Below are 26,903 nucleotides of genomic sequence, written 5' to 3'. Positions count from 1 at the left end.
AGCTTTCACTGATCCTTTCTATAAGGAGGTCTGCAGCTTATCATCTACATTCCTTATATAAATTAGTGAGGTGTACATATTAGACCCTTTCCTCCAGGGTCACAGTAAATAGGGCTGAGAACTGATGTCTAGACTCTGTCTGTTAACCTACAATTGGCAAAACCACATTTCAACATCCTATAATTTCATCAATTAAATTGTCCAGTGGATGGACAAATCTCAAACTTCCTCTCGCGAAGTGTCAGTTACTTCAAAACAATAATTCCAAAGTGTCTAAAGTTTTCATTGAACATATGATTATTATTATTAGAGTAACCCCAAGTGAATCAGTCGTTGGTGGGATTTTCCTACAGTTACTAGCTTTGATACTTCAGAAATGAACACCTAATCTGATATATCATCCTGATCAATTTTAGGCAATTATTAGAAGTACTCCTTTGGAAAAAAAAAATAACTAAGCCCTAACTACTTTATAGTTTTTCAAAATAACTATTTTTGAGAAAAACTCTCAAACACCCGACTGCTGTGCTGGGCCTGCTGGCTGCAAAGGAGAATACCACAACACGAAGGGGCATTGTTTCCAAGCTGGGCAGCAGGGGCCTTGAGCTATCTGAGCTTTAATCAACTTAAAGAAGATGGAGCCTCAAGCAGAGACCTTCTCTCCAGATTTGTGCCTGTCGGGACAGAACCCCCAGGGCAGAAAACACCTACAGAACTGCCAGTAAGCCACGTGGGGAGCAGCGGCTGAGAGGGAGAGGCCTGTGCAAACTGCCATGCTACTCCTAGTTGAGGATCCTAGGCCCACCACACCGAGGGAGCGAGCGAGCGAGCGCAGGAACATGAACAGGGACGAACCTCCGGCCACTGCGTTTGCCCCTGCAGAGGAGCCAGCTTGGGCCGGACACCATGATCCCAGAGAGCAGAGGACGGATGGGACCTTGGAGCTGAACCATGGGCCCATGCTAGCAGTGGAGCCTGTCCAGAAACCAGAAAGGGCCGGCACGGGCCGGGAGGCCGACCCCTCAGCCGCCGCCGCAGCACCACAGCAGACTGGGCAGGACTGCTTTGGCCTGACCTTGCTTGCACCCTCGGGCTAGTCGGAGCCGCTCCGCACCGGTCGCAGGCGCCGCCGAGGAGGGCTGCGTGGGCGCCATTTTCCACCTCAGCACAGGTGCAGTCGGTTCCTCACAGGCCCGCCCGGTTTCTCTAACACGGCTGGCTCCGTAAGTCGTCTCGATTGCTTTTTTTTTTATCGGTACGTAACATTTGATTTCATTTCAGCTTGGATGTCAGTATCTCAGCGGAGGTAAGATGATTCACTTTTATATTTGAGTAACTCCTCCGGGATCTACCTTCTGTGCTTCAAATGTCAGTGTGCTTCAAGCTCCCCACAGCCTTGAGCACCAGCAGTCCCTGATGCTGGTCCCTTGCTCTCACATCCCCGTCTCCGGGACCTGGGCTGTCGCTTATGGACCTCAGGTCCAAAGCCTTTATGGTTTTGTGGCATTTTGTAGGCATCATAGTTTAGAGTAAGCAAACTGCTTGTGTAAGGAGAAAATAATTTTAAAGAAAAAAAAAATGGTAAAGGAAACACGGATAGCCTTCGTTTAACAAATTGTGTTGCTAATAAAAAACAGGATTAGAACCGGGCGTGGTGGCGCACGCCTTTGATCCCAGCACTCGGGAGGCAGAGGCAGGCGAATTTCTGAGTTCGAGGCCAGCCTGGTCTTACACAGTGAGTTCCAGGACAGCCAGGGCTACACAGAGAAACCCTGTCTCAAAAAAACAAAAAAAAAACAAAAAACAAAAAACAAAACAGGATTAGTAATTGTGCCTTTTAAGACCATTTGTATGGTTTGCCTTATTCAAGATAGTACCGCTTTCGTCAAAGACATGATGAGATGGCTAAATCTTTTTATTCACATGTCATACATTTCTAACTGGACATTTCTGACTAAATCAACGCCACCAAATAATGTATTAACCCTGAAATAAGTTTTAAGTAAATGTATGTTCACTAGGAATTGAATGAATCCATTCTAGACTTCTCCACTATATAAATAAACATCTCTTTTGTACTACACTATACATTTTAATGGAATGATTTTGAAAAAAACAATGGCTAGGGAAAATCACTTTCCAGCCATGCACTAAATTTTGGCATGTAAATATCTAGTTTACCATCACTAAGACTATTAATAAGCAACCACCAAAGGTCCCTAATACATAAAAATTCATAATTTTGCAAAGGGAAACATCTGAACTGAAAGCTCTGAAAAGCTTGTGTGTAAAGGAGTCACTGACCATGTAGCCGTATCTCCCAATTCTATGTCTAAAGTCAGTTTATCTCCTATATAGAATGCTGTCCTCTGACTGAATTTCTGCCTGGCCTCATTTAATTCCCAGAATATTCTGTGAAGTTCTTATTTCTATTATTCTCATGTTTTCAGACTAAGCCACTAAAGCTTATTTAGGAAAGGTAAATGGCAAGCCTCAGATCACTGACTGTGAAAGTCCTAAAACTAGGACTTGCAACTTGACCTGTCAATTACTGCGGCTGAGCTGCTGTGGAAGACAAGTCACACATCGTGTCCTGCATTTTGTTACAGAGGATTCATACCATTGTTATTAAGGTTTTCCAGGCAAGGTTAAACTTAGAATTTTCAACATCCCTGGCTTTGCCTAGCTAACACTGAGTTATAGCAGTGAGCCAACAGTGAGACTTTTGGTTACTTAATAATTATGTTAACTTTAGCTTTGTAGACCTTACAGAGGGTCTGGGGCAGTGACATAAAATACCCAATTAGTCCTTGAGAACTTTTATCCATAAGGTGGTGCACACCTACATGTAACATCTAAAACTCTGGAGGGGAGGCTGAAGGACTCACAGTTTGAAGTCACCCTGAGCTCCAGAGGACAAGACTGTTCAGGAAGAGGGAGAAAATTCTCTCGTATTATTACAGAGAAAGCAACGTAGGTAGTCAGTCATGAGACTTGTTTCCTGTACCTTGTCTAATTGTGAGAGTTGCCATCTATGACAGTTTTAGGACTGTATTTTTACTTTTCCCAAGCTGCCTCGATGATCCAATGAGCATTAATTTAGAATGTAGAATATATATTTATACAGCATAATTACAATTAATTAGAAGTTTGAATTTTTATAATTACCCAGAATTTGAAATATGATGTGAAAATTAATAAGATATAAATGAGATGATTTGGCTAGGAAGCCAACTGGCTGTGTCAGAGCTGTGTAGAGATGCAGTTCTCGCAGGGCTGTTGAATGTGTAGAGGTCCAGTTCTCCCAGGGGTGTTGTAGTGTCTTGGAGCAACTGAGCTTGACTTTGGCATCTCTGCTGATAAGATGGAGCAACTTGCACTTTTCCCAATATCTATCTATCTGGCTAAAGACAAATGCTGTAAACCTTGTCTTTATGGTATTTTATTTGAGAACAAGAATAAATTATCAAAAAAAAAATGTTCTCCTAAAGCCAAATTCTAGGTCTCAGTGGGTTGTGAGAATCCCCTCTCTCAGGGAGAAGTTGGCTACATTTTAAATCTCGTGCATCACCAACTCATAAAATGTACTGAATTAGAAATAGCAGTGAGACTCATGGTGATGTGGCAAAATACATCAGCAGAGTTTATCAGAAACCATACATTTGGAAGAAACATAGCAGTTTAGTTCCCAAATAAAATGAAACAAGAATGTCCACACACATGATCTTGGGCCAAACAAGCTAAAGTTTGGCTAAAGCAAGAAACTATGTAATCAACTTCACTTCTCCATAAGTAAGAATCACAGAACAACTTGAGGAAGGCTGCATTCCACCCACTTTATACAATAGGGGTTTCAGAATGCACTTATGGTCTGCCCTACTTCCTCATTCCTCACAAACCACTGTGAGGTGGGCGTGTCTGCCAGATTTCACTTAAATAATACATTAAGGACTCTAATGAGCCTTCACATGGACCAATATTTATATCTAATGTCTTTATCTTATTTTTAACTTTGTCAATAATTTTATTTTCCAAATAATTCCATTAAACTTTATTTATCTAAGCTCATGGGACTTTATTTGCCAAGTTAAATTTCATGTAAAATTCAGTGACGACATCTATGCATTTTAACAAAATCAACAACCTCTACTCTTCTGTTATGAATTCAATAGGCCTTATTATTAGTTTAAAGGGAATATGAATTTTAATGCAAATTCATCTATTTTAAGGAAATACATGAAGTATTTTCAGATCTGGACTTTTTTCCCCATAAGATAATGCAGACTATAAACAGAAAGTGATTAATAGAGATAATTGCGGTACTTTCATTATTTAGAAATAAAAATCAGGCAGGCATGATGGCTCTTGTCACATAAAGCAATCCAGCATTGCAGAGGATGGGAAAGAAGGATATAGTGACTTAGAGATCATCCTTGGCTACACAGGGAAATTCAAGAAAGCCTAGTAAGACTCTCAAACAAACATATATATATATATATATATACACACACACACACACACACACACACACATATGCATATATATACGCACACATATACACACACATGTTTACATACATACATATGTACATATATATGCATACATACATATTATAATATATATGTATACATACATATATACACACACAACAATCATCACAGAAAATATAAAGCAATGTTAACTGCATGAGTTCTGATATTTCCATACCTGCTTACATATTTGTCACACTGAATTAGCCAAATATTGGCAGTAAAGATGTTAAGTAAGTCTATTCATACCTTCCATTTTTCTAAAAGTAACTATTAAAACATTGTTGTAAAATCATATCATACATGCTATATCTGTCATGCAGTAAATTAACAGAAAGAGGACAGAGTAGTAAATACTACTGTAATTGAGTCAGTAATAATAATCAAGTGTAATCTTAGCCAGGTAAAAATGGAGAATTCCTATGGCTGTCAGTTTCTAATGTGTTTTTATCTTTTTGTTCTATTTTCTTTGGTCTGATTTTGAGACATGGTCTCATAGTGCCTAGCCTAGTAGTCTTGATTACATGGACTCATCTGATACTTTGGTCTTTGCCTCCCAAGTATCTGGGGCTAAAAATGTATACTTAGATGAGTATATTGCTTAAAAGGACTTAGATTCTTCCTTGCAAATGATAACATCAAAATTCATATAATAAGTCATACATCTACTCAGAAAAGTGTATGATCTAACAGGGTTGCTTACATGAGCCTGGTAGTCTGAGTTTGATCCATCCCTAGAGCCCACTCAAGGTGGAAGGGGAGTTCTGCACACAGAGTTCTCCTCCGACCGTCACACATAGGCTGTGCAGATATTCCTCACTCCAATTATACACATAAATAATAATAAATTAAAAATAATGTTAATACAGAGAACATAGACTTTTCATTGCATCAAGAAATGTCAAGAGCTTTAAGCTGGGTAAGGAGAAAGGAGGGGTTTCATGAAAATATAAATGAAAGCATTTTAAGGAATACCTTAAAAGGACATGCTTTCTGTTTGCTATCTGTTCATTTTCTGCACCATGCAAGTATACAGAAATTGGGGTCAGTCAGCAATCCAGGTAATTTTTGGAATCTTCCCAGCAGACACATGTGACAGCAATTATCTGCCCCTCCTTGTGTGATAATAACTAAATGATCACATTCCTCATTAGAGCAGTGAGCCACAAGGCTTTGCATTTCTGGTTAATGCAATGTTTTGCTGAGCTCAGGCCTCCTTTCCTTTTTACGAGATAGAGAAATTTACAGGGCCGCAAACAGTTTTATTACCCGCATGGTGCCAATTCTCACGTGTGTACCATTAGAATGAGGTAAGCACACGCTAGGAGCTGCCCAATACCATTCACTTTCTGCTGGAAAAGCACGAACAAAAAACCTCTGCCTCAACATCAGGGACAAATGTTCCTTGTTGCTAACAGCCTGACTAGGAAGTTAGAAAAGTGACTGAGTTGTGAAGAAAAGAAAACAACTAACCTAGCTCTGAATGTCTTCCTTTCATTCCTCAACTCTCAGAACGCTAGGCCAGAGATCCCTCCCCACTGCCACCTGCCTTGCTTTCCATAGCACTGAATGTTTCTCTACTGCAGTGAGGACACTGATGCTATCTCCTCCAACAGGCCAAGGGAGAGGAAGACATGTTTTAGTTCATGAGAAGCAGTAGAAACCAAGTCCATCAGTACTTAAGAAGGATTTACTGTTGGTGAAGCAATAGATTCTTTCCTCTTGTTTGAACTCATCTGCTTATTGGCTTTCAAAGATGCAGAAGCTGGTTGTGCGGTGCACTACGAAGGCTACAAAAGAAGAACATGCCCACCAATCACTATTTGATATTGTTGCTAAAGGGAAAACTATCAAAGATCAAAAACATGGAGATGGTTAGTATGTCTATTAGAAAAGGCATTTGATTTGGGGAGCGACAGGGGAACAAGAGAAACACATGTGGGTCAGGTACAAGCAAGGAAAGTAAACTGATGACAAGGAAAGCAGTCTGATGACACCGGGTTAAAAGCAGCTTGTGCTGTGTTGAGGAACCTGAATGTGTGCTTCACCATCAGTGGGCAGGACAAGTAGGGCCTTTAAAAGGGAAAAAGCAGCAAACTGAGATTAGTTAGACTCAACATGCAGCCATGGCTGAGGTAGCTAATGCACTTGATACTCTATGTAATACTCTATACTCTATGCTACATTTGCTTTAAAACTAATGCTATTATCATTTGTTATGATAAAGCTAATGGGAACGAAAGTAAAGTTAACAGCATGAATAGTTTCTGTCCCTGGGATGCATGCGTGATACTTCTCTGGTACAGCTTTCTTACCTCCCTTGAAATTTAAACACAGTTTTTCTCTGAAACGTAATCTTTTAAAACAGTTTTGTTAATTTCACGAAAATTTTGTAAGAGACGTTCCATACCTGAGACACTTTGTCTGTTGGAATCTGAGTCTCCATTACTGGAATTAGAATTATTGGAAGAGTTGTTGTCAACCCCTCCCAGAAGGGGGCGCAAGTGGCTTACGGAGACTTGTTCAATGAAAGATGTTCCATACTTGCGAAAATACCACCATTCAAATATCTAGAACAGAAAGATAATGTGTGTTTATGACCTCAGTTTCTACTTGTAATTTCAGGATACATTCCCTTAATATATGTTTACTTTTTCTATCCGCCTTTGAAAAATGTTTAAATTGGTCTAACTGTAATAGATTTTAGTAACTAAATACCAATATTATTTAGTTAAAATGGTTTTTCTCTGCTGGAAGAGTGGTTTTTAAAAGAATCAATAAATATAGTGATAGATAAAAGAATATTGTTAAGGTGCATTCCAAATTATTTTTCTCAAAGTTAATATAATACTCAAATAACAAAAACATCTTAGCTGAAAGACAACTCTAGAAATACACATGAATACCAGTTTTCCCAAAATCTACCTTCTGAAATGTTTTAATTCTTGACACTTTATATTTTTTGTAAATCCTACCCACAACTTTAAGTAATTTTAAATAAGATTTTTAAGTAAAGAATATTTTAACTGTAAAAGTAAGACTTTTTTTCAAGAAATCAGGCAAACAAAATGGGGGAGTCAGACCTAATGGCATGCTGCTTGAGAGACTGAGGCAGGAGGATCACTGGAGCACAGGAGTTCCAAGTCAACCTGAGTAACGTGGTGACATCTAGTCTTAGAAAGAAAAACATAAAAGCAGTAGTCAGCATGGATGGCGCTCAGGCCCTGAACGTGCGTCCCAGTCCTCTTGCTGCTGAGGGCAGCACAGCAAGCATTTGCTGCAATCATCAGTGCTCCGTTTTCCAAGTCTACTGATGACCATGTACTCTTAATTCCAAAGAGAGCAGGGATGGCTTTCCTTAATGAAAGAAAAACCAGTCACACTTGTATGACTAGCTGAAGGCAGAGGATCCTGAGCCTGGGAAAGTGAGTGCCTCCCCATGCCCACCTCCACACCCGCTGTGCCCACCTCCTCATGCCCACCTCCACCTCACTGCTACCCACCACAATTCCATGTTGCTCTACACATCGTTTTCTCCCTTCCCCATCTTACTAGTTTATTCTTCCCTAGTAATACATCATTCAAGAGAAGGACCTTACAAATAGCTACTAGCAAAACAAGGTGTCCCAGGCCTTAATTGCATGCCCTCATTCGGGAGGCTGAAGGACATAGGTCATAGGTTCAAGAACAGTGAGACCCTGACTCAAACAAGTAAAAGGCCAAGTATGACTCACATTTATAATTTCAGTGATAAATAGAGAGACTGGGCCAAAAGGACTGCCAAGAGTTCCAGGACAGCTTGGCTACAGAGAGTTAAAAATAACAAAACAACAGACAGCAGAATAACTGCATGCCTGGGTCTCAAAGGATAGCTGGACTATTCTTTATAATATGCAATCTATAATCAATATAGAAATATTTAAGTTTATGTCCTTGTTTATTTCATAAGAAAGTTTTATTATCTGCACTGGGATGAACATTGAGCTATTATTTAAAAACTATTATTTTTCTCTCTTATTTCTGCTCTATTAAAACAACAATAGGAGCCAGGTGTTGGTGGTGCACGCCTTTAATCCCAATACTTGGGAGGCAGAGGCAGGTAGATTTCTGAGTTCGAGGCCAGTCTGGTCTACAAAGTGAGTTCCAGGACAGCCAGGGCTATACAGAGAAACCCTGTCTCGAAAAACAAACTAACAAACAAAAAACAAACAAACAGAAAAACAACAATAGGAAGGGCATCTATGAATACAAGAAGGAAATTATCAGCCAAACCTACCGTCCCCAGTCATATGTGGGATACCTTGATTTAATTTCAGTGAATTACTTCGAACATTGCAATGTTTAATTAAGGAGAATATAGTTTGAAAGTTACATGGATATGGAAGAAAGGTAAATGTTGGGAGCATGAAGGCCCTCCTGCCCAGAGATCTCCAGGGAAATGGGAATGTTAAGCATTCAGAATTGTCCTCTCAAGGGAACAGATGTAAAACCAGTTTTCCCTCCAGAAGGCTGGGAATCAAGGTGATTAACATCCTGGTGATCTGCATGACTAGTAGTCTAAAAGACCCTAACATTATCTGCATATCCAGGGGCTCTCCCAAGCTCTATAACCTAAATGACCTCTATGCTATCTGTATGACCTAGACCATGCCAGGTACTTCCCTAGGCCCTTAAACTAATAATACAGAGAGTCTAGCTGGAAGAAAGGGCATGCTCCTTGCGTTGAATTTCAATGTAATTATGCCTCTTTTTGTATCAGGGATTGTATTATACCAGGAAACTTTTTCCCAAATTGCAGTGTGTTTAAATATGCTGTCAATAAACCACCTGGCATCAGACTCTCTAGAAGCTTGATCTAGCCTAATGAAGTCAAGCTCAACCAAGTTTTCATTCTCACCTCTTCACAGATCTCACTGCTAGCTGTGACACCTGAAGGAAACTCCATAGGTGAACATATAGATTATGGATCCATAAAGATGTCTGTAACTCCAGTGAGTTATTTGATTTATTTGGACACTAGTACCTTCAACTGGAAATGAAGTGGGAATCATATTTATGTTCAAGGGCCCTCAGTTTTCATAGCAGCTCAGTGTAAAGCACCTACTTCAGTGTCTGACCCACAGTTAGCTCTCAAATCGCTAACAATGTTACCATTTATTATGTTAATGGCTTGTAGATCTCACTGTTCAAGGATGGTACACCTGAGGCCTACACTGAGGCACCCCTCTTTTGCCAGTCCTTTTGTAGCATTTTCCTCTAAAATGAAACACTTCTTAGAGAGAAGATAGTTAAGACATAGGATGTTATAATCAAAGGAGAGGTGACCACATCCCAGACAAGCTCACTGAAACTTGGGAAGTAAAATGACTCAGGACCAACCAAGAAGTCAACAAAAGTTCTCTGCCTCACTTACAAGAGGAAAAGGGTTTCCAAGCCTCCCTTGGCATTGGGTACAGAACTGACAGTGGTTCTTACTCATTGGCAATGAAGTGTTGTGCTATTAGAGCACCTACTACGCCACAGTCCACTCACTCCATCATACAGTCCCAATATTCCTAGTCACCCCTGAGTGGGGTCCCGGGGTCACAACAGTCATGTCCCTGCACTGAAAGTTGATGATTCAGACCATAGCACCCATGACATGCTAGTATCTATCACATACATGAAACCTTGAGATTTCAGATCCTTTAGTTTCTTTAGTAGAACTACAGAGCAAAACTAAAATGGACCTTAAAGAACGTAGGGAATCTACTTAAGATGGGGAACAAAGACTGTTCATCAAGATGCAGTGACCTGATCTAAATCACAAAGCTAATTAAGCCCCAGCTCTCTCTGCTACTCTCTTACTCAACCCTCTTTATTGAACAAACAAATAACATAACCATACTTCAGTTAAACTATACCAGACACACAGGCAGTCGTTCATATCCCTCTAAGTGTCCTCTGACAGTCTCTGCTATCTTAACTATAAAAACCAATTCAGAACTAGTCTATCAAATGTGACCAGATAATTAAGCCTAAGAAGCAAGTGCCTCAAATTAACTGAACATTTGGATTAGGACAAGACACACCTTGTCTCTAGATCGTCCTACCCTTTTTAATACAGAAAAAACAGATAAGTAAAGACAGCTTAGCTGTTTGGGGGCAGGGAAGTGTGTCTTCTCAGATTTATCACAGAACATCAATACTATTGTCCCATCTGTGTAGAGGAATGTAGAGGAATTTTAACCCAGCAAGATCACTGCTCTGATAACATCCAAAAACATTTTAGGACTGTGTGATCAGACTGGAACATGCCCTTAGTACACATATTTAGTCCTTCCAGCTGGAATCCTTCCCTACACACCTTTAATCCCAAACAATAACATCTAAGTGAGGGCAAAGTGACAAATCAGAAAAAGACTTCACAGAATGAGAGATAGGATATACCCAGCTCTCAGAGGGCCAGCACAGGAATGAGAGGTTATTTAAGAGCAGTGAAGAGTCAGTTGAGTTGCGGGGTGGGGGATCAGTGCAGTGACTGCAGTGAAGTGGAGTTGAATTCATTCATGAGTCTGCTCAGAGACAGCTGGAGCTAGAGAGTAAGAAGTAGCCATAGGATTAGAACAAATTGCCAGAGTTAGTTTGTGGACAAAGAGAGCAATTCAGTGAGAATCCCAGAGTAGCCAGTTTGAAGCAGTCAGCTTGGAGAAGAGTTTCAGGTAGAAGGGCTGGGTTGAACCAGTCAGAACTACTGTCTTAATTTTTACTGCTATGAAGAGACACCAGTACCAAGGCAACTCTTATAGGAACAACATTTAATTGGGGCTGGCTTACAGGTTCATCATTATCATTAAGGTAGAAAGCATGGCAACATCTAGGCAGGCATGGTACAGGCAAAGCTGAGAGTTCTACATATTCATCTAAAGGCCGCTAGCAGAATACTGACTTCCAGGCAGCTAGGATGAGTGTCTTAAACCCACAGTGACACACCTACTCCAACAAGGCCACACCTTCTCCTTCTAATAGTGCCACTCCCTGCCTGGGTGGAGCATATATAAAGCATCACAGCTACAAAGGGTGGCCTTAAGTGTCTGAGACCAAAATAACATCTGGCAAATAAAAGTTGCATTTACAGAGTGGACACTAGTATAAAGAATGGCCCCTGTTCTTCTACTATGTATCAAAAGAAAAGAAAAGAAGCCTTCCCAAACTTTAATTAGCCAAGACTTTAATTTGAGGTAGTAGCAAAGCAATCTTCTTTGTATTCTAAAAGTCATCAGACTTTGAGGAACACTTCACAATCTTTTTAAAGTGCTGAATGGCTTCAGATGGGCAGATGGTTTTATTTAATGCATACCTATTTGGTGTCACTTTGAATGCATTTCCCTGGTGCATACCAACAGTGTAAACAGTGAAGCATTCATAAACAAATTTAGGTTTTAAAATAGTTCTTAGAGATCCTAGTTTAGTGGCCCTGGCATATTGGGAGGTGAGGAATTTCTCTTGTCTGCCAAATAACTTGTTTAGAATTTAAAATGTAAAATTATGCATTTCTTAATTGTAAAACCTTAATCTTTCTACTACATTTTCTCCTCCTCAGCAGCATCTCTAGAGTAATACAGATTAAGTAGGATGAGAATTCGAACCATCAACAGAGTGTGACATTTAGGAAGCCATTAACTCCATCTAGATTAAGATCAAAATACTCTTACCTAGAAAGCCAGGACCAGAGGGTGTCCTTGGCTGGTTTTCTTGATTCTATGGGGCAGTTTTCTAGTGTGTATAGTCAAGTTAGAGTGAGTCCTCAGCCTGGGAAGGGAAAGGCTAATGGAATGACTATAATGCCAGATGGATATCTGATAAGGATGGGCCAGTGGATTAGCTGCATGTGACCGAAATAAACAGAAGAATTGTTAAGGGGCTTTTATTTTGTTTTGTTTTTTGTTTTTTTGTTCTGGAGTGGGGGGTGTTATTTTTGTTGATGTTATTTTTGGATTTTTGTTTTTGTTTTAAAGAAAAGCTCACACACACTTTTGAGACGAACAAGAAAAGAGAAAATCTGAAGGTACAAAATCGCATGGCCAAGTGGCATGATGCCAAGATTCCAGGAAGCACAGTCCTGTGAAAGGTAATTTACCATGTGTGCCTGCACATCTGCATGTGTGCACACATACATGTGTATGTGTTGTATGCCTGTGCAAGTGTGTACACATTATTTTCTTTAGTTAACAAAAGAAGATTATCTGAGCATCTGAGATAAAGCCAAGGCAATTAACAAGCACTACAGTGACATCCATAACTATTTTTAGTATTGGTTTGAATTCTTAAGTGTATCTTTTCCTTCATACCAACTGGCCCTTTCAAAGTCCCTTACTCATAACTCCTCAGGACTGACATTAACTAAAAAGGTTTAAAAAAAAAAAAAAGACAAGAAGGAAGGACAGAAGGAGAGAGGGAGAGAGGGAGGGGAGGAGGGAAGAGTTAGAAGGAAGGGAGGAAGAAAGGAAAAGGAAGAACAAGCAGCTTGTACTGTCTGCATGCTTTGTTTATAAATACTGTGTAGCTACTGTGTGGGGTCAGGCCTCCTGCTTCCTAACTCTCAGCCAGTCCCTCAGAAGCCACCTGTTTCCTTAAACAGTTGTGGCAGCTATGTGTGGGACGTCATGACACTCATACCCTCCCACTCCCATTTCTGGCTTCTGCTGCAAAGACTAAAAGGGGCAGGGAGGTGGGGCGTTCTTCTAGGTCAAAAGCCCACCTGCACGTACATACACTGACTGGAGCATTCATTACTGTGGCCTGAAGGTAAGGACGACTCCTGGGGCCAACTAGTAGTCATGGGGTCACAAAGAGTGGGAAGGATTTCACTTGTGTCACATGTCCCAAGCTCTGTAGTTCATACTGTGATGGTGCCTGTCCTTTAATACTCTACAGATTCTGATTAACGCAGTCCTCAGAATTTAAAGCAAGCTCCCCAAATAATTCTGATGCAGCCACTTCACGTACTCACTGTATTATGTGTGCAGTCAACTGCTGTTCTTTAAGTATCAACAAATGTGTTCGGGACACATATATGGAAGCTGAAGAGATGGCTCAGCAATTAAGAGCATTTACCACTCTTGCAGAAGACCCGGGCTTGGTTTCCAGCAGCCACATAGTGGCCCACACCCATCTGTAGGTCCATTTCCAGACAATTCAACTCTTTTCTGGCTTCTGAAGGCAGTAGACACATACATAGTAAACATATATACATAAATTCTGGCAACATACTCACATATATAAGATAATCTAAAACCAAACACATAAATCATTTCCAATTTAGAATGGAAGAGGACAATAAAGGCTCACAAAAATAAAATATAGTTCAGTTATGCTAAGTGTTGGTCTGTGTTCCAAACTGGCCACATCTGACTAATTTTCATGACCAAATAGGAAAGAAAACCTTATGTCCTCCTGAAAACACTGCAGTCTTTCACTCTACCACTGGCCTCCTTTCTCTTCTTCGGATTTTGCTTCACTTTTCCATTCTCCCTACTCATCTCTTTCACGTGCACTTGGTCCATTTCTGGGAGTCTGTGAAAATGAAAAATACTAAGTTCTCGAACGTGCTGGTAGCCACCTTCCCAGGCAGCACTTTAGTGAAGGCAGAATGACATGGCAGAGCAATGGGCACGTAAAGCCTAGCTGTCACCCCATCTACATTCAGCAGGCAGGGCTGAGCAAGGCTTTTCTGGAGGTCTAGTTTGTAGGTCTTTACTGCTCCACAGCTTTTGAGTTTACTAATTTGTGCCTGCCTCAAGGATTGAAGAACCCTCCCACCATCTTTGACAAGGCACTGCATGAGGACTTGGGTGAGTACTGGCAGGCCCACCCTCAAATAACTGTATGGAGATGACATCCTTATTGGCTCCTGACTTGGAGATATGCCAGGAGGTCACATGAAACCTGCTACAGAAGCTGAGTCAACTTGGCACCAAGTGTCTGCTAAGAAGGCCCAGCTTTGTCAACTTGATATCTGGGGTATAAATCCGGGGGGGGGGGGCAACCAATACATGCTGACTCCCAGAAGCAAACCATCCTTAGCATCCCAGTTCCATCAACCCAAAGGCAAGTACAGGAATTTCTGGGATGTGCTAGATTTTGTAGACTCTGGTGCCATGGTTAACTGAGATAGCCAAACCATTATATGAGGCCACCAGAGGCCAAGAAGACAAAATAGAATGGACCCCTAAGATAGACATGGCTTTTAAGACTCTAGGAAGAGCTTTATTGGAGGTATCAGCCTCAGCCCTCCTGGACTTCACAAACCTTTTCACCTACATGTAGATCAGAGAAAGGGGACAGCAAAGGGGATGCTTACCCAAACTTGGGGACCATGGAAAAGACTTGTGGCTTATTTATCTAAGAAGCTGGAGCCAGTGACCCAAGGATGGCTAGCCATCCTGCTAGTCAGGGATGCTGACAATAAAATCATGGAGCAGGAACTTGTTATCACCACTGCCCCCACCCCATGCTATTGAGGGGACCCTGAAGAATCCACCCAGCCAGTGGCTGTCCAATGCCAGACTGGTGCACTTTCAAGGCTCTACTTTTGAATCCCCTTCTCATAAGATATAACCCATCACCTGCCCTAAAGCCAGCCATCCTGTTATCTGACTCATCCTTAGACATGCAGCATGATTGCTCTATAGTTCTGGGACATGTCCAGATCATCATGTCGGACTTGACTGACATACCTTGGCGAGACTCGGAACTTATCTCCTTCATGTATGGGAACAGCTTCATCCAAAATGGAATCAAGTATATAGGAGCAGTAGTAATAGACTTGGACTCTGTTTTTTGGGCAACTACCTTGCTTCTGGAACTTCAGCCCAGAAAGCTAAACTAAAGGTTCTAACTTGGGTTTTAAAACTGGCAAAAGGGGCCCATAGCTAACATCTACACAGGCAGTGGTGGCTCATGTACATGGGTCCATATACCAAGAAAGAGGATTATTGACTACTGAAGGAAAAACTATCAAAAATAAGGAAGGAACACTTGCTGCATTGGAGGCATTATGGCTTGCTCTCAAAGTAGCCATAATTCATTGCCCCAGACATCAGAAATGGGTATATCAGAAATAGCCTGAGGGAACAGTCTATCGGATAAAACCAAAAGGGAGGCCACCCAAGGCTTCCACTGCCAACATCCTGGTTGCTTTACCACCCCCTGCACTCCCAGCCATCTCTGAATATTCTGCTGAAGACAAACAACATCAGGCAAAATGCCAAGGAGTTTATAGAAGAGACGGATTGTTGCTGATCTCTGAAGGCTGCAGCATCCTACCTAAGTAGTTTGCTAAGTAACTCATCCATCAGATTCACCAAGCTTCATACCTAGACACTGAAAACTGAAAGAACTGCTTTGAGCAGCAAGGTACAAAATGTTCGACTTAGGACATTTGGTTGATCAGGTATCTCAGACGGTGCCACCTGCCAGGCTGTGAACTCCTCAGGTTCCAGTCAAGGAGCCACTCTAGGAACCAGAATCAGGGGTCAATGTCAAGGGGCTACTTGGGAAATAGATTATATAGAAATAAAACCAGAAACATGAATATAAGTATTTGCTGGTTATTATAGATACCTTTTCAGGATGGGTAGAAGCCTACCCTACAAAGGAGACTGCCAACATAGTGGCAAAGAAGCTTCTGCAAGACATCACACCCAGGTATGGTTTGCCTACCCTGCTTGAGTCTGACAATGGACCAGCATTCATCTCTCAGGTAACTCAATCTCTAGCACAGGTTCTGGGGACCAATTGGAAATTACATTGTGCAAACAGACCCCAAAGTTCAGAGCAAGTTCAGAGAGGATGAATAGGGCCCTGGAGAAGGCCTTGACCAAATTAACCCTTGAAACTGACAGTGACTGGGTGTTCCTCCTACCTTATGCCTTATATAGGGCTAGGAATACCCCTATATTTTAGATATCATCCCCCCTTTGAGATCCTGTATGGGAGCCTCCCTCTCATGCTGCCTAACCTCCAGTCTGATATCTGAGCCAAATATGACTAACATAAGTTTTTAAGATCTTTGGAAGCCCTCCATAGGGTCCAGAAACAACTCTGGCTACCATCCACCAGGGTTATGAGTCTGCTCCTCCCCCTGCCATAGCTTTGAACCAGGTGAAGAAGTCTAGATTAAGAAACATAACTATAAGACTCTGGAACCTCACTGGAAGAACCTCACATCATGATCCTGACCATACCTACAGCTGTGAAGACAGATAAGATCAGGGCATGGATATACCACTCCCATGTTAATGCTGCAACAGTGGATAAACCAGAGCACCCTTACTATCTGGGTACCCACAAGGGGTGATGCGACAACCTTGTCATCAAGTTCATAGTGGATGGCAAGAAGGCCAATTGAACTGCCAGTTCTTAACTCCTCTCATCCCAGACTTAACACACAACTGTTGGTTACCAGACAGGGACTCTGCATTAGAAATGAGGTACCCCCAGCCTATTCCCACCTCTGCAACCACACTGTAACCCCTACTGTTGCAGGGTACATGATGCCCCCAGAGAATGCTTGGTAAGTTGTACCTCAGGGTTTACTCTATGCATTTATGGCCTGGTTGTAAATATGACTGAGAATTTTTATGTTCTAGTGCAGCTTGTACCCAGAGTGACTTTTTTTTTATTCTGAAGAGGATATCTTCAACCAGCTAGCACCTCCAAAAAAGTAGGTTAAAAGGGTAGCCATTTCTACTGTGTTAATAGGCTCTCTCCTTGGCCTGAGCTGCTAATGTGGGGAACTCAGTTCTGATACTCCAAGATAAAATCTACAAGGCCTTATGGATGGCCATAGATGCAGATATACAGAAGATGGAAAAGTCCATCGCGGCCCTGCAGGATTCCCTGTCCTCCCGGGCAGAAGCAGTCCTACAGAACAGAGGAGGCCTAGACTTGCTGGTCCTCCAGCAGAGAGGACCCTGTGCAGCCTTAGGTGAGGAGTGCTGTTTCTATGTTGACCACTCAGGGGTGGCCAAAGAATCCATGGCCTTAGTCAGAAAGAGACTATAAAACAGAATAGAAAGAAAACAGTCTCAGGGTTGGTATGAGTCCCTCTTCAACTGGTCTCCTTGCCTGACCACCCTTGTCTCTGCCCTGACCAGTTCTCTTACCCTACTAATGTTGGCCTTGACTGATGGTCACTGCATTTACAATGAGGAACGGATTTTCATTATTCAACTGATGATTCGCAAACAACAATACCAGCCCATAGAAACATCTCAAGGACTTGAGATGGCTCAAAAGGGGAAAATGAGACAGGCTGACTCCATGACAGGCTTCAAATTAGCAGTTCAAGAGAGTAGGCCTAAATCTCTGTTTCCAAGAAGTGGGCAAGTCCAGGCAAGTCCAGGTCTCAGAAGCTGCCCAGCCACCTGGCCTAAGGCAAGGACAATGGGTCAGCAGCAGTTTCCAGACCTCCCCAGCAATGGTTCAGGAATGTCCCTAGAGATAGAGCCAATGATAGGTCACCTACCCCTCCCCAGATTCCCCCTAATGTTCTTTAAACTGGGACTGCAAGAGCTTGGGCATCTCCATCTTAGAAAGGGAGAACCCAGCCTGCTGGACTTCTGGGAAGGAAGGAAGGAAGGAAGGAAGGGAGGGAGGGAGGGAGGGAGGGAGGGAGGGAGGGAGGGAGAAGGAAGGAAGAAGAGAAAAGAGAAGAAAAGAAGAGAAAGAGGGGAAGGGAGGGAGGGAGGGAGGGAGGAAAGAAGGAAGGAAGGAAGAAAGAAAGAAAAGAAAGAAAGAAAAGAAAGAAAGAAAGAAAGAAAGAAAGAAAGAAAGAAAGAAAGAAAGAAAGAAAGAGGAAAGGAAAGAAAAGAAAGAGGAAAGGAAAAAGAAAGAGGAAAGGAAAGAAAAGAAAGAGGAAAGGAAAGAAAAGAAAGAGGAAAGGAAAGGAAAGAAAGGAAGGAAAGGGGAAGGAAAGGAAAGGGGAAGGAAAGGAAAAGGAAAAGGAAAGGAAAGGAAAGGAAAGGAAAGGAAAGGAAAGGAAAGGAAAGGAAAGGAGAAAGAAAGATGGAAAGAAAGAGACAGAAAAAAGGAAGGAAGGGAAGGAGGGAGAGAGGAAGGAAGGAAGGAAGGAAGGAAGGAAGGAAGGAAAAAGGAAAAACTACTGGTGACATCTAATCAGATATCTATTTTTAAAGAAATTAAAGTAAAAGAGAGCAGCTTTTGCCAACTTTTTTCCTATGTATGTTTGTTCAGTTAGTTGACTTTTTCTTCACAGTGGAAATCCTAGACTTTTGTATTTACCTCTCTTCTAAAACATCAAATGACATGGTGATTTTTGATTCTAGCATAGGAATCCCAAGGCTCTCAGACAGCCAATTTCCCCAGGAGTAATCTTGCACTCTCAGAGTCAGTGGAAGACACCCAGAGCATTGCTAGAGAGAGAAGTTAGCTATTGTCTTTCCGATTCCTGAAAGCAAACTGCTAAGCATGCCATGCAAAAAGCCATTTTTCATTTTTCATTTTTCATTTTTCAGAGCACAGGATTCTTTACTCCTCCTGGAAATGCACCCAGAATTAAAAAACAGTGGCAGCATAAAATGCTAACCCTTAATTCATCTTTAAAGCCTAGCAAAGCTGAGTCCCTAGCAATAATGCAATAGATACCACTGTCAAACATCTGTAAAGCAGGAATCTGGGGGTATCTATAGCTATTGCTGCTCACCATAGTTAGAATGCCCTCAGAAAAGGCCAATGTTTTTTAGAAAGAACACTTACATCCTTCCTATAGGGCAGGTTTCCTCTCTTCTAAGCATTTCATCAGTCTAAACAGTTTCTGCTTCTACAGTTTAGCCCAGCAGCTGTATGCCAAACATAGGAAAAAGCATGGGAGCCCAGGTCTGCAAAGACAGCCCAGGCCTAGAGAAATCCATTTACTTATGAGAGTTGTTCAACCATCCCTGAGTTAGAGGAGTGACAACCCTTGAGCTAACTTATCAGAATGAAAGGAAATATCCTACACCGTGGTAGTGAATTTTTGTCCTGTAAACCCACAGCAAGACCTTCCCAGAAGGAAATCCAGGGCTGCCTCTCTGCTGCTGGCTAGAAAGGCAGCTGGTGGGTGACCTAACTGGAAGAGCAGTGAAGTGGGTGTTGAAAGGCAGACTGCCTGGGTAGGACCTCCTGGGTTCCACTCCTTAAAGCCTTTGGTCAACTATGTAACCTAAAAGCGGGTTGCTAGTTTGCCTGGTTTGAAGTACCGCTGCTGGGCAGAGGACACGAGGAGCATCACACCAACCGAACCTTCTGAGAGGAGGCAGGCCTGGACAAGACGCCCTTTCCCAGTACAGCAAATAGTGGACTCAGTATAATCCCATCCCCCAAAGTTTGTTTTTCCTATTTCTTTAAACTTTCTCATAAAGACAGTCTTAAAGTGTGTGTGTGTGTGTGTGTGTGTGTGTGTGTGTGTGTAAATGGTAACTCAGATATTTAAAATACCTACCACCTCTTCCCTTAAAATATACATTGTGTGTCTGTGTGTGTTATGTTTTCTGAATGTATTAGCAGGAACTTATCAAGCAAGTGAAAGTATTTTCCATGTCTGTTCTCTCCTGAGACATCTTGCACATTGTACAATGAATACTTGATAATGTAGGTTGAAGGCCTGACTGCTTTGCCACAAGGAAACTGCATGACTTCAATCCCAAAAGTTCCTTTTCTTTCCTTGAGAAGTCTCGAGTTTCCCACCTGAAAAATAAAAGCTTAGACCTAATGACCCCAGAGTCTTAGAAAGTACACATTGCCTGGTCCCTTGTGGTCCTCTTCAATCACTGGGAGGCTGGACACAACTCCCTTCCTGTTACTTCCCACTATTACCCAGGGTGTGCCTTCTCCTGGCCAGTCAGTGTGCAACGCCAGTGTGCTGCTATCATTTCTTACCTAGCTCTAAGTAGCAAACATGCAGCCTCCCAATGAAAATCTTCCCTTTCTTCAATAAAGTAGAAGCTTTTGGAGTGATTCATTGTCACTCCTTTGTGATTTACTAAATTTTTTCTGGGTTTTCCTAGCAATGCAAGTTCTACTAGCTTTGTTGGAAGAAGTTCTCTGGTCATTTTTCTCTGTCCTATGTCACCTACATTGGAAAACATTTAGAGATTGTCAAAATATTTTTCTACTCCATTTTCTGTCCTAGTCAGATTAAAAATCATTTCATTTAATTGCTGTCTGGTTTTGCTAATGGTTTGTGTCACCCCACAGGTTCAGTTGGGAATCCTTGAGACTGCTGAACTCTCACTACAGCGGCTTTCAGACTGTCAGGTTTCGTGTTCTATTAAAATGTCCTCAGGTCTACAATCACCTCACCAAGGCTAAAGATGAATGTGGTATTGGTACAACTTATTTGCCAAGTATTTATAGTAAAACAACATCCCATGTTATCACCATGATTTCACAAGAGACATTTAACACTAAAAACCAGGTGGAAGTCAATGTTAGAATAAAATACCGTCCCTGGACAGAATAAGTTCATAACCAACCTGATGTTTTTATGAGCACCTGACTATAACAGTGCCCTCACTTTCTTCAAATTTCCTGAACAGAGAAGAGATGTCAGAGATGCATGTGTGGGCAGTGAATGTTTAAGAGGCTGCATGCTACAAACTACAACACCTCTCTTCCAGGGTGAGTTGTAATACAAGGCCTCTTGCCTTGGGTTGAAGTTTGCACTCAGCCCTGGGCTTTCTACATAGATTTTTCTTGGGATGGCTCCATAAGGGCAACTTTGCACATTTCACACAACCCATGTGAAGCAGACAGAACAAGCTGAGCCTAGAGATGCTCTCTCATCACAAAAGGATGCTCTGTCTCCACTCTGCCATTTTCTACTTCCATCTGTTTACAGAATCTGCCTTTCTCCATCTTATAAGCTCAGGCTTCTGAAATCTTTCATTACTCCTGGGAAAGGTATTCTCTTTGCTCGACATGTTTGTACCTATCTACCCTTAAATTTCTTTCAACTGATAATTCATTTTTAAGTAATAATAACACTATAATCTTTCACTTGTACCTATGTCTACAATAATTAGTAATCACAAGATTGTGGATGTGGAAAAAACCTTTTTAAAATGTCTCTCCTTTAAAGATTATTAAGTTATGTGGGAATGGCCTCATTGAGTTTAGACAGCCCCATAATGTTCACTACAGTGAATTATGATAGGTAATATGATCCTTTGTATCTATAGCTGTTATAGAATATAAGGTAATGAAGTTGTAAGATAAATTTTTTTTACCTATATGAATTTTTTTAAAGGGAGCAATAAAGAAGTGAATGTAAACACTGAGAGAGTAGAAGATGAAGGGAGAAAAATGTTGGGAATGCCACAAACCATACCAACACATGTAAAAATTATTCCTAATGATATTACATCTAATAATCCATTATACATGAAAAACAGTCTTAGTTGAACTAAGCCACTTTTATGAATCAGCAATATATATATCCATCTGCTCTCTAATTTTTGTCATGATGGGTGGGGATGGGGACTGAACCCAGGGTTTCATGAATATGAGGCAAGTTATTTACCACTGGGCTTTGGTTCCAACACATTTTATATGTTTAGTTACAACAATTTGGCCTAGAAGCATCTTCTCTGATTTCCCTCCAATAAAGAGTTGTTTTTCTTCCCATAAAAGGAAGGACTGCAGAAATATAACCTGGGTAAGTTCACCTCTTCTCTTTATCCCCATCCAACATGAAGACACAAAATGAATATTGAGAACTGCTGATATATATTCTCCCAGATTATTCCTTAAAAATAGTCACACTAACATAAATGCTAATAAGTTTTTAAATTAGAAGAAGTCCATCACTTACCAAAATAAGTCCCGATATTAGCGAGGAAGTGCCTGTCAGGGCCACGTAGAACTTTGGGGTTAACGTGTTCAAAAACATGCTCACTGGAAAAAAAAGAAAAAGGGAGAAGATTGAGAAAGGTACGACTATAATCACTAAAACTTTCTGTTTGTTTCTTAAGATTGTGTGTGTGTGTGTGTGTGTGTGTTATGTGTGTGCATGTAAGTATGTGATGTAGCCATCACACAGGTTTTAGAAACTGAACCCCTGCAAGAACATTGAATTCTCTTCACTACTGAGCCACCACTCTGGCACTCAGCTCATTTATTTTTATTCCTTGTGAAATCATTCATTCCTGATGACCAGAATTCCTAGAACGTTAGCAAAGTCCCACTGAAATGAAGAACTAGTAGACTGATTTAGAAAGGCAGATGTCAAGCTATACCCTAAATGCTAAAATACCTGACAGGGAAAGTACACTAGTGGCCTTACTGATAGAAGTATAACCAATGCTTTTCTGCTTGCATTTGAGGCCTGTTCCACAGAAAAGAATTTATGCCTAGTAATATTAACCAGTCAAAGACCTATGATTGAGGAAGGTGGAAGTCTTAGTTTACCTACTGTTATTATTTTGCTCAATGGAAATGTTCTCAAATTGCCTTCTTTAAAAAAAAAAGTTTGTACCAATAGATTAGTGCTATTCTCAACCTTAGTCAAAGAAACTTGTTTTTGCAGTAGATATCAAGCAATGCCGAGACTTATAACTGGCCAATGTGCTGAGAATAAATGACAATTGAGTGTTCAACCTTAAATCAGACATTTATTCTAACTTCAAAGTTCAGGGAACATCACAGAAGAAAGGGAGGAAGGAAAATAAGGACAAGTGCATGGGGGGGAGTGCTGTCACATGTTGTCTTCTGGATAGGACACAGTCATTGCACTCAGGAACTTACAGCTCTGATGCTTACCTGCACATGACCTACACAGACAAGCCAGTCAGTGTTCCTGTCTGGTGGGAGAGGGGATCATGAGGCTTCAAAACTAGTTGGGGTGCTACTAGCAATTGATGGCCCCTAAGGATGGGTCGGTGACATTTTCTTTGTGACATTCCAGAGGGAAGTTAGACTATTAGGGCCTCCATAAGATCTGGCTGTAGGCAAGCCTGGTAGAACATTTCCTTAATCACTGGTTGATTCTGCAGGGCCCATCTAATTGTGGGTGGTGCTACCCCTGGGCTGGTGGTCCTGGGTTCTGTGAGTACAGCTTACTGATTTGTTCCACACATGGCTTGCTCAGCCTCCAGGTTCCTGCCATGTTTGAGTTCCTATCTTGGCTTCCTTCAGTGATAAGGAAGAATAAGCCAAATCAACCCTTAACTCTCCCAAGTTGCTTTGCTTATGTTGTTTCTTCACAGCAGTAGTAACCCTAATAAGAAAGGCAGAGCTCTTGGTCTCTTGCCTTCTTGCTCTGGGTCTGTCTCCTCGCCCTTTCCCCATTCCCTCCCCCTCCTCCACATGCTCATGGCCGGCCTCTACTCCTCTACTCCTCTCCTCTCCTCTCCTCTCCTTGCCTTTCTCTGCCTCTACTACCCTCTTAAATCCCCTCCCTATGCCCTGAATAAACTCTATTCTATTCTAAAAAAAAAAAAAAAAAAAAAACACAACAACAACAACAACAGGCAGCAATGTGGATTCAAGCAAGTCACCAGTACAGTAGTATGAAAAATGAAAACCGACATGAGCAGTTGATAATGCTGTCTAACTGCAGGATGCCCAAAGTAAGTGCTAAGGAAATCCAAACCTGTACCAAGATCATCTTTCTTGGCCATTCATAAATAAAAGGTAACTCCTGTTGCCATTAGCATGATGAGATGCAAGTCTCGAAAATCTGCTAAAATGGCAGCTTAGGAGATGCTTTAAAAAAAATCTGGGAATAAAATATCTCCATAATATATCTGTAAATGGTCTTTTCTTTCTAGGTTTATTTTATACACATAGCATTTGTATCACCTTACAAAAGCAGTTTTCATCCAGTCAGCTCAGTTAGGATTGAAAGCACAAAAGGAGCCCCTCCCTGCAGCCTCTGCCCCTCCTTCTCCCTGCTCTCCTGCCCTCCTTGTGCTGGGTCTCAAGCTTTCTGCATCACAGTCCTCTGGAGAAATGCTATGACATTTATCTTTGTGAGGGAGAAGCAGGGAGACTTATTTTTAGACGCATTGCTAAGGTAAGAACCCCTCATAAATCATCCTGTCTACTCTTCCTCAGCCCTTGATGCTGCCCTGGCAGCTGTACAGGGATCCTGTTTCTGCTTTACAGAGCAGCCAGCTCCATGGGGGAGCTGGGTTGGATGCATTTCTTTCTCAGCTGCGGTCTGGAGAAGTATTGTTGGAGTGTGCTATATTAGTAGGAACAACGCAGCCCTAGGTTTTCATGCCACCTTCTCCCATGCTAGGGAGAGGCCATCTGACAGCTTTTCCTGTCATCAGGAAGGACTGCCCAAAGCCCTAATAACCCTAAAGACAAGTGAAACAGGGTCTCAGATGGTGGGTTTCCTCTCACCTACAGATAGGTACTGTGAAGACCAGCATCCCGATGGAAACCTTCACAAAAGCTTGGATATTTCAGATCAGATACTTATGGTCTGTTTCAATGTAAGTTTGAAGAAGATTTTTTAAAGTTAAATTTAAATATAGCAAAAGTAAGTCTCTAATGCCTGGGACTTTGTATTTTCTCCTCCTCGTTCTCCTCCTCCCTGTTCTCTCTCTTTGTGGTCTGTGTATGTTTTCCAAGGTTTCACATGCAGGGTGAGATGCATGTTGGGTAGGTTCAATGGTTATTTGCTTGATAAGCCAAGAATTTTCCTAGATATCATAAGATACTATGCCTAGAGGGGTGGCTATATAGAACCCTTAAAAGTAGTCATTTTGGAGGAAAGGAAGGGGGAAATGATATAACTATATTACAAACTCAAAACTAAAAGACAAATTTTTAAGAAAGAAGTTAGTCACTTGGGATAATGATTTACCATACTAAACTCCAAAGATACTTTTCTTGTGAAAGCAATTTCCATGCAAAGCTTTTCAAAATACATTGTGTGTACTTGTTAAACAGAATGTCTTTAACATATTTCAATCTTTCATCAGTAGTTCTACCAAAAGACACAAACTATAGTACTGTCAGCATGTATCAATGTATTCTGAAGCTGACTTTATTCAGAAATAAACACAATTTTCTTCCAAAACTAAGTAATATAGCGCAGAAGTACTCTTCAAATCTTTTCATGTTCTTTTATAATTTGGTGTGCTAAGCTAGTAGTAACTATTATTTTTCATTCCTTGCCTTCTCTCATGTGTTTTCTCTCCTTCATGATGTGCTATTTAAAAGTCTGTAGTAAATTCAAAGGCAGATAATCAGTTGTGGCTCAATGAACTACCTATGTCCAGTGTGTATCAGGCACTGTATAAAGTGTTGAGGAGTCAAACAGGTCAGCATATAATTCTTGTCTTTAAGGAACTCTGGGTAATTTTGAGAAGCAGACATGGGAACAATATAATAGGCTATCATGATTCTGAGTGCTACTGAGGTACTCTTTACTTAGCTCTGGCTAGGGTGGGAGAAAATGTGCATCAATGTGCTCCTTTGAGAAAGCTTCAAAAATAGTGTTGCAAAGCATATGCACTAGAATCATGCAAAATAAGAGCTGAGATTGACAGCCAAAATTAAAGGGTCTTTGGTAATCCTTTGAGGCTCTTTCCTGTGCAATCTATGCATTGGCTTTTTTCTCGTTTAATGCTTAGTCTGAGGAGTTGAAAAAGCTCAACTGCTGAATTCTGGACAGGCAGAGAGTCACTGGAGGGAATGATACTTGTTCTCATAGGACAGCTGTGTGAGTGATGGAGAAGAGCTCTCGCAGACTCTCCTGTGTTCACAGTGGAGGTACCTACAGTGTCAGCCAGGCAGAACATGCAGGAGCTTTCTATTGTCTTCGGAGACATTGGATCACTGACTATTTGCACAGAAAATATTATTGCAACATCAGGGGTTATGTTTAGTAAAACAGCATGCTGCAAAGTTGAATACAGGAATTCCTTACTTAAAGTGTCAAACAGAGAGAACTGCCTAACTGAAGGTTCACCAGCAAATAAGTTAAATCCATTGAAATAAGAAAGGCAAGAAGTACGTTAATAAGAGTAGGGGGGAAAGCCCATGTGTACTCAGAAATACTTCTCGATATCTCTTCTATATCTATTAATATTAGCTAATTCATTTAATTATATGGTACTTAGCTCATCCAAAGTAAGATACAGAACCAGCACAGAGGGTAGTATGTAAAAATTTAAAAGAATGAGGTTGACCCTATGCTTTTTAAAAATTATTTTTATTTTTGGCAATTTCACAAATGAATATAGTGTTTTTAAACATATGCCTCCTTTTATCTTTTTTTTGACCCACTGACTGTCTCTTTTTCCCCCTCTAATTTTTATGCCTTTTACACACACACACACACACACACACACACACACACACACACACACACACAGG

General features: G+C 41.2%; 1 protein-coding gene and 1 long non-coding RNA gene across 21 annotated transcripts in view; one reads left to right on the top strand and one right to left on the bottom strand.

Moving 5' to 3' along the window:
* The window catches only part of St7 (suppression of tumorigenicity 7), a 249,123-nt gene that overhangs the window by 101,308 nt on the left and 120,912 nt on the right, over positions 1-26,903 (bottom strand). For 18 of the 19 annotated variants that reach the window (XR_868764.3, XR_868763.3, XR_003956242.1 and 15 more), the window contains exons 2-3: positions 22,384-22,466; positions 6,940-7,099 (exon numbers count right to left, since the gene is read on the bottom strand). Coding sequence is in view for 8 of the 19 variants with exons in the window: in XM_011241075.3 (XP_011239377.1) it covers positions 6,940-7,099; positions 22,384-22,466 (243 nt within the window). In the remaining 11 variants the exon portion in view is untranslated. Of the gene's footprint in view, positions 1-5,232; positions 6,899-6,939; positions 7,100-22,383; positions 22,467-26,903 lie in introns of those variants that run through there. The other variant, XM_011241076.3, reaches the window with a different exon arrangement.
* Positions 678-21,638, top strand: Gm52894. Of its 2 annotated transcripts, none has more exons than XR_003956410.1 (4): positions 678-1,223; positions 12,527-12,639; positions 16,142-16,272; positions 20,769-21,638. It is a non-coding gene; the product is annotated as a predicted gene, 52894 (long non-coding RNA). The 2 variants fall into 2 exon arrangements; XR_003956409.1 differs by having other exon boundaries at positions 16,130-16,272.

Source organism: Mus musculus, chromosome 6, assembly GCF_000001635.26.
Source record: "Mus musculus strain C57BL/6J chromosome 6, GRCm38.p6 C57BL/6J".
Classification (NCBI taxonomy): domain Eukaryota; kingdom Metazoa; phylum Chordata; class Mammalia; order Rodentia; family Muridae; genus Mus; species Mus musculus.
Note: the sequence above shows the minus strand (reverse complement) of the source record. Positions and strands in the feature narration are given on the sequence as shown.